The 11,551-nt window shown below is 36.8% G+C and overlaps 1 protein-coding gene across 2 annotated transcripts; it reads right to left on the reverse strand.

Annotated features, from left to right (window-relative positions):
• Positions 1-2,502: 2,502 nt before the first annotated feature.
• THAP6 (THAP domain containing 6) lies at positions 2,503-10,487 on the reverse strand (the record flags this gene model as incomplete). 2 transcript variants are annotated; one of them, XM_084233726.1, is made up of 4 exons in its annotated part: positions 2,503-2,757; positions 8,285-8,410; positions 9,039-9,246; positions 10,408-10,487. In XM_084233726.1, 4 exons carry the CDS (start codon positions 10,485-10,487, stop codon positions 2,503-2,505), a joined length of 669 nt encoding a protein of 222 aa, XP_084089852.1. The 2 variants fall into 2 exon arrangements, with proteins under 2 accessions (XP_084089852.1, XP_084089853.1); XM_084233727.1 differs by lacking the exon at positions 8,285-8,410.
• Between the last annotated feature and the right edge of the window lie 1,064 nt (positions 10,488-11,551).

Genomic DNA, 11,551 nt, shown 5'->3' on the forward strand with positions numbered 1-11,551 from the left:
TCACCTAAGTTAGCAGGTCCTATGATAGTAGCTATTGGTAGAGAGGAAACATGAGGAAGACATTAAAGCAAAACCACCACATACTCTTGTTTCTCTGCTCATTTTATTGAATAACTGAATGTATAAAACCACATATAGCACATCAGTGAAAAAAATACTTTATTTTTCAAGTATAAAGGATTCCTAACCCCCAATTATTTCTGTAATAATTTAATTAAAACTAAACATATCTTTTGATACATTTCACCTTTTCTCAAATTAAAGACAATGGTATAATTGTGATCATCTTTAGCAACCAAATTCTATTTCCAGAGATTTAAACTTGATATGGAGAAAAATGTCACATTAAGTCCTTCATACCTGGTTTGCTGCTGAGGTTGGCCTTGGCTGCTTGAGGAATCTCTGAAGGGGAACTGGTTTTGCTCTGCACGGGGTTTTGCTCTTCCTTGGCTAAGCTGGAATCTCTGGGAACAGAGGACTGAGGTATACACTGTGTTCAGGCATTTGTTAGAGGTGAAGGTGGGGAAGATCCTATATTTCTTATGTCAGATTTCTACTGGCAATCATTTCTCCATGAGAATAAAGAGCAGACAGAAAACTCTGGGCCCTTGAGAATATCAATATTTTGCCCACAGTTACCTATCTCTCAGGCAGGGGTACTAAGGCTGAGGTCATTGTGAACACAAGTAGTAAACTGATTGTGGCAACTATGAGAGTGGCAGAAACTAGGGCTTGAGTCTTAGGACGGTTTCCCAGGTTTCATTTATTCTAAGCAGCCAGTACAGAGCTAATATTTGGATATACTATATTTGGATGTATTCTCATATTTGCAGGACACATTGATTTTAATTTTTATACTGAAAAGTAGAGTAAGGGGGAAAAAGTCTGCATCTCTACCGTAGTATCTCCATAAAATCTAAGTGCACACTCAAACTTTCCATTAAAGTGCCCATTATCAATTAAAAATTAAATAACTAAAATAAATAACGGGTAGCTAATGAACTTTTTTTTAAGATAGTAAAAAGATATGACCAGTGATTCCTTCTTAGTGTAATGCTGACCTCTCAAATATGAGTAAAATCCCACTTTGAGGGAAGGTTTGGAATCCTACATCAAAATATAACATGGATAAAAATATAAAATTCTTTAATATAAAAAAATTTTAAGCCATCATATTCTTACTGATAGTAATATAATATAATGATAATCAAATTTAAGCACAAAATACAGTTCCTTTCTAGTTAGCACATTGAGATAATAGGTACTGAAATTCTACTTACTAAGGCATAGAAATCTGAATGAGGTTTGTATATATACATGTGTATTGAAGTGGAACTTTGGCGTTGGGTTAAGAAATTTTTACTCTAATTGACAAGATGACTGAATTGTTTTTACTAAGAAATTAGGAGAAAAGCTAAATTTCTCTCACTTGGATCAACAAACAGCTAAGAGTTCTATTTCTGTATATTCAGTATGCGCCTACTCTAATGGCTGTTTTACTTATGTTTTTTCCTAAATAAAAAATTTTGGACAGTAATCTATTCTAATTAGAGGAAAATATTGTAATCCTTTCTCCAATTCCTATTTCAAGTAGAAGAGCCACATCCTTATTTTTAAAAGTTTCTTCTATATTTTTAAAAAATGTCATCAATATTACTCTCTGCAAAATACAAAGCAGCATTAAAAATATTCAACTAGTACTTGCATTCAGGGATTAAAAATACACCTTTCTGATGAAGTAAGTCATGAGACAATGTTTGGAATAACTGTCAGGCCAAATAAGCATGGAAAATCAGATTTATGACCCTCTAAGAATCTTTTAAAGCTATACTGGTTTACATCAAAGGACTCCCTGGTGAGGAGGAGCGATGTAATGCAGAGGAAAACTAAGACCTCATCAAGGGTCTTTTTATCTTGATTCTGAAGAACTTTAAAAGGCAACAGATCTGCACCAAGTGTCGTTCTCACGGTCAGCACTACACAATGTCTTGTAAAAAGATCTTTTTGTATTATTGGTAAGAAAAGCAGCCTGGATGGGGTTCAAGATGGGCATATAACTGAATTCTACTTTATTGTAAAATACATTAAAGTACAATTCAATGGACTTAACATAAAGCACATGTAAGGTACATCCTTGAAATAAAAAATCTGATGCTGCTGAAGAAGTGTTCATTTCCTAGGACTACAGCTTAATGTGGCTGATTTGATATCATTTCCTTAGTCCTGTGGACTTTTCTTGAGCCTTTAACATCCTTTAATACAATAGTGACCTAGCACTAATTTAGGTCTATAAAAACATAATTGTCACAAGTCACACAAAAACATGATAGACTAGAACAAATTTCTACACATTTTCAAAAGAGTCTTTGGATAACTACAGTGCATAATGCTCCACAGGATCCAAACAAGTACCTGAAATGGATAGTATTTAATGATGATAAATGAAAATAAGTTTCTAAAAAGTTATACCAATGTCAATTTAAGGTAGTACGTGAACTTATTTCATGAAATATAGTCTCGTTCTATGCTCTCCTGACAACATTCCCAACAGAAAGTTTCCAGTCTATTTGCTGTTTCTTGGCTGATGAGACAGTCATCTTTTAACTCCCTGATTGTCTTCCTCAGTGACTTTTGGAAACGTTTTTCTCGGTCTAAAACATTCTGCAGACTTTTCTTGGTATCCTCTAGCTCGCTGATCACGTGATCTAATTTATGTTTAAGTTTCTTTGGACTGTCCATTACACTGTAGCTATGTTCCTAAAAACATAAACACCAAGTTATTAGACAGACAAGTACTTAGATAAAAGGTTATACCTAGGCTTTCTTTGTTCCTCCTTTAAGGTGCTTAGGGATCTTTAAGTTGGTGATACTAAGAATGTTCAAAGAACACAGAAAGAAGATAGGGATGGAAATTGTATGGCTTTTGTTTAGGCATAGGAAAGAGACTGTGCTTGCTATGACTATACAGGTTTTGTTCCCCGAGAGTGGAGCTGCTAAGTTTATCTTACCTTACAAACACACACTTAAACTTTCAACTGAGTTACTCAATATTATTTATTTATTTATTTATTTTCTAAAAAAAATATTTATTTATTTATACAAGCACTGGGTACAGTCAGAAGCGCAGGAGGGTGAGAGAATTCATTAGAGCCAGAGCGGAGAGTAGAACAGGCAGAGTGATGAAGTACACTGCTGAGGGGAGTAGCGTCGACAGGAGAGGTCTGCGCGCCATGTGGGACCCTCGCCCGTGGCCGTGGATCGAACCGGTGCTGCGGAGGCTATGGGCAGCTTCGCAGCCCAGCGCTCAACTGCTGCGCCACCGGGGAGGCCCTGAGTTACTCAATTTTAATAAATATTTCAGTTGATAAGGAATGACAGCCAAAGAGCACTAGAGCAGAGCCTCAGGCTGGGTATTGTAGATTTAGAGAGGATTCTGATTTTGGAATTTTAAAGTGATAATTTAAGTTTTCTCAATACTTACTATGATTATGTGTAAGTTTGCTGGGTATACTATTTTTTATTCAAAACAGGGAGAATAACACTGACAAGGTAAAACTATTTTGAAAAGCTGTTATTTAGTATTAAAATTAGTGAAGAGGATTTTTGCTTCCAGTCAAGATGAAGTAATAGATTGGAATGACCCCATCTAAAAAAAACCAATACATGGTCAGAACCTCACTGAGTAGTGACACTTCAGATAGCTTGGTACACATGTCATAACAGCTCAGAAGAAGAGAAAAATTGAGGTAGAACAAGAAATAGTGAAGAAATCAAGTCAAAAATTTCCAAGTTTGATGAAGCTATAAACTCACAGGTAAAGAAGCTTAACAAATCCCAAGTACAAGAAACATTAAGAAAATTAAACTAAGGTACATCATAATCATATTGAAAGCCTTTGGAAAAGTTCCTAAAAGCAAAGGAAAAAAGAAATGCTAAGTACAAAGGATCAAGTATGACAGTAGGCTTTTCATTAGAAATAATGCATGTGAGGGCCTCCCTGGAGGCACAGGCGGTTGAGCACAGCGCTGTGAAGCTGTCTGTAGCCTCTGCAGTGCGGGTTTGATCCTGGCAGGCCGGGGAGATACCCACATGGTGCAGCAGACCTCTCCTGTCTTGCCTGCAGCTCTCCTCAGCAGCGTATTTCAGTTAGTCTGCCTGTTCTGTTCCCCGATCTGTCTCTGGTGAATCCTCTTACCCTCCCTCACATCTGGCCTGTACCCCAGTTCTTATATAAATAAATAAATATTTAAAAAAAAATAATGCATGTGAGAATACAGTGGCACAGTATCTTTCAAGAACTAAAGCCAAAAGCCAAATAATAAAACCCTAAAACTATCAACCTAGAATGTTAAGATTTAGTGAAAATATTTTTAAAAAATGAAGACTAAATAAGTTCTCAAATACATACTAAAAGGATTTATCACCAGCACAGCTGCAATATAAGGAAAGTTAAAGTCAGTCCTTCAGACAAAATAATGCCAGATGGAACCAAAGACTTACACAAAGACATGAAAATCCCAGATAATGGCAACTACAATGGTATGTGCAAGTTTTTTATTTTTTAAATTATTTAAACTTGTTTGAAAGATAATTTACTGTTTTAGCAAAAATAGCAACTATGTGGTATGGGGTTTATAATGTATAAATATGAAATGTATTGATAGTGGTAGCAGAAAGGGTGGGACAGGAGAAATAAAAGTATATTATTGTAACATTTTTACTACCTGTGAAGTAGCATAATGTCACCTGGATATAGCCTGTGATAAATTAAAGATGGCTGTTATAAATCCAAAAGCAACTGCAAAACTAAAACAAAGCTAAGAGCCCCCAAAAGGTAGAAATGCTGCCTACAAAGAAAGAAAAAATACTGAAAAGATAAAAAGGTTGAAAGTGAGAGTGAAAAAAGAAACCAACATAACACTAATAAAAAGTGAGTTAGAGTATGTATACTGCCATCAGACAAAGTAGATTTCAGAGAAAACAACATAACCATGGATGCAGGGGGCCATTTCTTAAGGACAGAGGGGCTAATTTATCAAGACAGAGCAAACCAAGTATTTAGTACCTACTTACAGTGCTGAAAAATACAACATATAATATCTGACAATTGCACACAAAGCATTTGCTATTCTATATTACAAGCCTCAATAAATTTAAAAGCATGGGCTTCCCTAGTGGTGCAAGGGGTTAAGTCTCAGTACTCTGACGTTATCTGCAGCCACTGCAGCATGAGTTCAATCCCTGGCCAGGGAGGTGACCCACATGGTGCAGACCCACATGGCACGACCTCTCGTCTTGCCAGTTGCTCCCCTCAGCAGTGCATTTCAGTCAATCCGCCTGTTCTGCTCCCCACCCTGTCTCTGGTGAATCCTCTTACTCTCCCAAACCTCTAGCCTACACCTCAGCTCTTGCATGCATAAATAAATTAAATAAATATTAAATTTTTAAAAAAGTATTCAAGCCAAGCATTGTTTATTCTCTGACCACTTTAGGATTAAATAAAAAATGAATGATGGAAAGCTATCTGGAAAATTCCCCAACATTTGAAAACAACACAGCACATTTCTAAGTGCTCATGTGTGGAAGAACAAATCAAAATGAAATTTAGAAGTATTTTCAACTAAATGGAAATGAAAGCATAACATTTAATTTCAGAAATAGAACTAATGCAGTAATCCAGTAGAAATTAATATCACCAACTGCCTACATTATTAGAAAAAAGTAAGCAAATTTTGCTGAAGACAGTAAAAGGAAATGATAAATATGAGAGAAAGCAGTAAAGTAGAAAACAAAAATAACAACAAAAGCAAGAGAACAAATTAAAGCTAATTCTTTGACAAGATCAATAAAATTAGTAAAACTCTAGCGGACTGAGCAGCAGAGAAACAAATTACCAACATTAAATATGGAAGAGACAATTTTACTACAGAGTTTAAAGATACTAAAACAGTAATAAGAAAATGTTATGAACAATTTTAAGCTAATAAACTTGACAACTGAGATGAAATAGACAAATCTTCTGTAAGATATAAAAGAACTTGGGCCTCCCTGGTGGCGCAGCGGTTGAGCGCTGGGTTGCGAAGCTGTCCGCAGCCTCTGCAGCGCCGGTTCGATCCCTGGCTGCTCCCTGGCCACTGGAGGAGAGTCCCACATGGCGTGCAGACCTCTCCTGCCCCCCGCTGCTCCCCTCAGCAGTGTACATCGGTCCTTCTGCCTGCTCTGCTCTCCGCTCTGACTCTGGTGAATTCTCTGACCCTCCCATGCTTCTGACTGTACCCAGTGCTTGTATAAATAAATAAATAAATCTTAAAAAAAAAAAATCCCATAAAAACAAAAGGAAATACACACAGAAAAAACATGTGAAGTAATGGGTGGAGAAGTGAGGAAAGTCATTCTTTGGAACTTTGGCAGACTGTGCTAGCACTGACCCAGGAGGTAAGAGTGAGACTTAAGAGTCAGATCCCAGCTACTACTTTGGGACCGTGAAGATCTTTATTGCTAAGTAGGTAGAACATAGATTTCTTGATGAGTAAGTAGCAGGCACCCTGAGTTCCTTTCAGTGTGTGGAAGCACCACTTCAGAGTGCCTCTGCCCCACTAAGAGCTAGAGGCTGGCAGGTTAGGACTCACTGAGGAAAATGGGAGTTGGTAGAAATAAATCGGGTAGAGGTGGCTTTTCTTATGGTGCCAGATTTATAATGGGCACAGGATGAAGAAAATGAAGGCAAAGAACCCATAGAGTTGAGAAGAGGAGGAAAAACACAGGTGGGATAAAAACAAATGTGCATTTCTGATTTTAAAAAAACTCTCAGCAAAGTAGGAATAGAAGTGCATTTCATCAACATGATAAAGGAAATTTATAAAAAACCTACAATTAGTATCATATTTAATAATGAAAGACTGAATGCCTTTCTCCTAAAATCAGGAGCAAGGCATCAATAGATTTTAGTAAGTCTATTCAACAGAGCCCTGGAGGTTCAATGCAGTGCAATAAAACAAGAAAAAGAAATAGAAATGAAAGGCACCCACACTGCAAAGGAAGACTAAAACTACCCTTAATGACAGACAACATAGTTATTCATGTGGGAAATTTGATAGCCTCTACCAAAAAGCCTTTAAAATTAATTATGTGAGTTTTATAAGTTGCAAAATTTTAAATCAATCTACAAAAATTGATCGAGTTTCTATATACCAGCAGTAAATAAAACAATACCATTTATAATAGAACAGAAATATAAAATATTTAGGGATAAATCTGACAAATGAAGTGAAAGACTTTCACAATGAAAACTATCAAACATTGCTGGGAGATGTTAAAAGTATAAAGAAGTGAAAAGATCCATTGAGTTCATGGTTAAAAGACTTAAAATAGTCTAAGATGTCAATTCTTCACAAATAGATCTGTAGTTTCAATACAATCCCAGTCAAAATTTCACAGGAGTTTTTGTAGAAACTGTTACAAACTGGTTCTAAAATTCATGTAAGAGTATAAAGAACCTAGAATATAAAAAAACAACTCTGAAAAAGAATGAAGTTGGAAGACTAACACTGCCTGATTACAAGAATATAAAACTATAGTAATTAAAATAAGATAGATCTGGATTCCAATGAGATGAATAAATAAATATAAGCTTGAATATTCATTATGTGTATGACTATTATTCAAGAAAAACATAAAGGCTTAACCATATTTTAGGCATTAGGTATTTCAGGTATTAGATATTTCAATATTAGAAGATATAGTACCTAAAGGGAGGAATTAATTATTGTATTTTCTTGGTAGGAATATCTTTGTAAAATTATTCTTTGAATTAAATATGTAACTGAAAGGTTAACTGTCTTTACATTGTTATTGCATTTATACAAACTATAATGGCCCTGGGAAACAATATTATTTTTGGATATTACGTATTAGAAAAAAATCTGATACAACTAAACCCCTAGTTTGATCTTAATAGAGAGAACACATTCATATTAAAATACCAACATTAGGGCCTTCCTGGTGGTGCAGGGGTTAAAGTCTTAGCACTATCAAGTTATCACCAGCCTCTGTGGCATGAGTTCAACCCCAGGGAGCTAATCCACATGGTACAGCACACCTCTCCTGTCTTGCCTACTGCTCCCCTCAGTAGTGTATTTCAGTAGATCTGCCTGTTCCGCTCCCCACTCTGTCTCTAGTGAATCCTCTCACCCCATGCACCTCTGTCCTAGCTCTTGTATGCATACATAAATAAAAAAAGAAATAAATCTAAAAAAGAAATACCAACATTAGGAACCTTACTTACAAAAATAAGCTGGGATTGGAATTCTTCAGTGCACGAGGAAGCACCAACAAGCTGGTGATTGTGGTTTGTGACAGGAAGAGTTTTGAGAGTGAAGTTTGTTCTACAATGAAGCTTTTCTCTTTTTCCCTGTTGAGAACAATTAATTAACAACACATAACAATTATTGTAGATACTTCTGTTCTTTCTTAAGTTTTTATTACTTTTAAACTTTGTTTAGTAAAATTAATGCAACTTTTTTTCCATAGGAAAGCACATAATTCAATTAGCATTTATTTATATAACCTTGTTCAGAATTTACTAAAATTCCCTTATTTTCTTTTTCTAGCCTTTTCTCACCTTTCCTTCTCTAATTTTTACCTCCTTTTTCCCTCTGTCTTTTTACTCCAACCTAAGCTTTAAACATGAATATGTGACTATAGTTTGGTCTGGTAGGGGCTCTGCTGTTGACTCCTGCTCCAGTGTGAGAGGACTGTCAACTTGGAACTCCAGTTTAAGCCTTTTATGCTAACTTCCAATTTTTAGACCACAAATCTTCAGTTACGTTAAATCCTAAAGTTACAGTCCACTTCACCAACCCTTAGTAATGTATAAATATTTCTGTGTGTCTATTGGTAAAATATTTCTACAAATTTCGAAGTTGAAGTAGCAATTTAAAATTTAATAAATCAAAGGACTTCAAATGAATATGGTTAAAGTTCTTCAATAGTCCCATGAAAAGTGAGTAATAATGGTAAGCAGTGCTTTGTAAACATACCTGTAAGTGAGATGGGAAATCAAAGATAGAAGGTATGACTCCAGGTTTCAGTTTAATATTTGGAGCACTTCTGTCAAAATCTGTCTTCTTAAAGTGCCTTGAACACAATACATCTCCTTTTTTGGGCTCCCAAATGCCTGCAGCAGTCACATCAAGTCTTTTCATTGCTAATACCCATTTTCTTTTGACATTTTCATCTGTGGGGAATCTAGAAAAAATACAAAATTTTCTTGAAAACTAAACACTATTGACATATACTTGAATTAAGGCTGTGACTAAATTGATTCCTTAATTAGTTTATTAGTCTTGGGAATGAGAATATTCAGGAAACCATCATGAATCATGATTTCATCACTTTGTTTTAATAGTTGAATTTTTATACCAATCATGCTATAGACATATGGCACTCTTTTTGATTTTTCTCATACTGAAGAAAAGTTTCAATGGATATTTAACAACTTACAGTAAGATCCACAACAGAAAGTTTTTTTCATCTACAGATGATGAAGACTACTATTTGGGCCTTTACCTATATAAACTGATATCTAGAACCTATCCCACATGAATACAGTCCATTGTACTTTCATTTTTCTGTCAGTATCAGAAATTTCTCAGTACTGCATTTAACACATAACAGTTCTGTAAGAGTTTAATGAATGACTGCAGAAAATAGCTTCCACTTGGAGTTCTGGAGATGAGGATTACTTTGGAGGCCAATAACTCTACCTTTTCCAATTTTTCAAGCTGTTTTAAATCCTTCTCTTAGAATAAGGTAGAGCACACATACTCATTTGATTCCCTCATACCTAGCAAAGTAGTTAGGCAATCTTTCTCTAGCACATGGTTCAGCGCCTGGTACAAAAAACAGCAAAATAAACCTAGCAAATGAATAATTTTCAGACCTATTATCCTGTCTTTCCTTTGCTGTCAGAAGAACTGCTAAAATACCAAATTATGATCACCTTAATTGATCTGCATTATAGCCAAAGGCCTCTTGTAATTTCTATTTTTCTTTACCATCTAAGCTTAATCTATTTCTAAATAGAAAGGACATCATTTATTTGTGTAAATATCCTTTCTCCCCTCAGACTGTAAATTCAGACTTCTTTGAAGGTGTTAAAATGCAAAGTAAAAAATATTAGCAAAAATGAACTTTATGATATTATTGCTAGCCAGCTGGATACTTTGGCAGGTGTCTCAAATGTCTAAACTAAATCATAAAAGTACTACTGTCACTCAAATTTAACTAAAAAGGTTATTTAAAAAGGACATGGGAACTAAAGGTCAAAATTTGAAGGTTTAAGTAGACTATCTTCAGCTTTTTCCAACAGTCAAAAAAGTACTTGGCTTAACTACAGCAAAATCTTACACGTGAAATGTCAGTCCTTTTAACTTGGAATTTGGCAAACATCGAGAAGCGCATCCAATGGCCGAGCAACATTTCACCATGATTTTAGCGACTCATAACAGAACTGAAAAAAATTAAAATAGTAAGAGTTAGTAACGTTAAAGCTACCGGGAACATACTGACATTTCCCAGTATGTTTTAGGTTACATGAAACAATGCTGGAAACCCAGAGGCAAATATTTTCTTCCATCAACTTCAGCTTTGTTCATAGTGTTTTCCAAGGGCTTGGCTCTTTAATAAAGTTAGTTATATATATTGTGTATGCCGAAGCACCCGATTTTAATTTTGCAGCCTTGCACATTTCCCTCTACCACTTCTGACAGGCAACAGGCTCCTGTGCCAAAAAGTGCTTGGCACACAAACTCCTACTGATCTTTCATCTCAAATGTTGAGTCCCCAGGGAAACACTCCTTGGCAGTCAGACTGAGTGGGAGCCCCTCTAGTATTATGGCTTGTAGAACACGCACTTCTTCCCAGCACTTCTCAAATTGTAATGTAATCTTACATTTACTACAGTGATTCTCTGATCCATGTGTTTCTTTCCCACCACTCGACGAGGGTATGGTGGGAGTGAGGAGTGTGTGCTTTTGCTCATTTCTGGTCCCTACATCTTAGCTGGCCACTGGCACATGGCAAATATTAAAGCATATTATGAAACTAAGATGAGCAAGTCAAGGCGAAACAGAGTAAGGAAGAAGCATCTCGAGAAGCCCCTGGGCGCAGCAGCAGCAGCAGCCGCAGAGCGCGCGGGGACTATCTCCGAGCAGAGGTCAGGCCGAGCTCCGCCCCGTCCTCCAGGCACCGGCCGTCGCAGGGAGAGGGAGGGGCCGCCCTGTCACAGGTGCGGATGCGGCCAGGTAGCGGCCCTTCTTGGGCCTTCGGACGTCTCCGCGCAGCGGCGATCCTGCTCGCTCCGAACCACGCTGAGGGCTTGGGCGGGTAATGATGGAGATACAAGAGCAACCTAAGAGTTATTACCGTTAGCAGCGAAGACAGCCAGTAACATCGACGACAGAGACTGCGTCGGCCTCCACTTCCGCCCCGTAGCCCCGGAAACCGGAAATCCGGCTGCCCCGGGTCACGTGCTCGGCCGCCATATTGGCTC

This window comes from Talpa europaea (assembly GCF_964194135.1).
Source record: "Talpa europaea genome assembly, chromosome: 5".
NCBI lineage: Eukaryota > Metazoa > Chordata > Mammalia > Eulipotyphla > Talpidae > Talpa > Talpa europaea.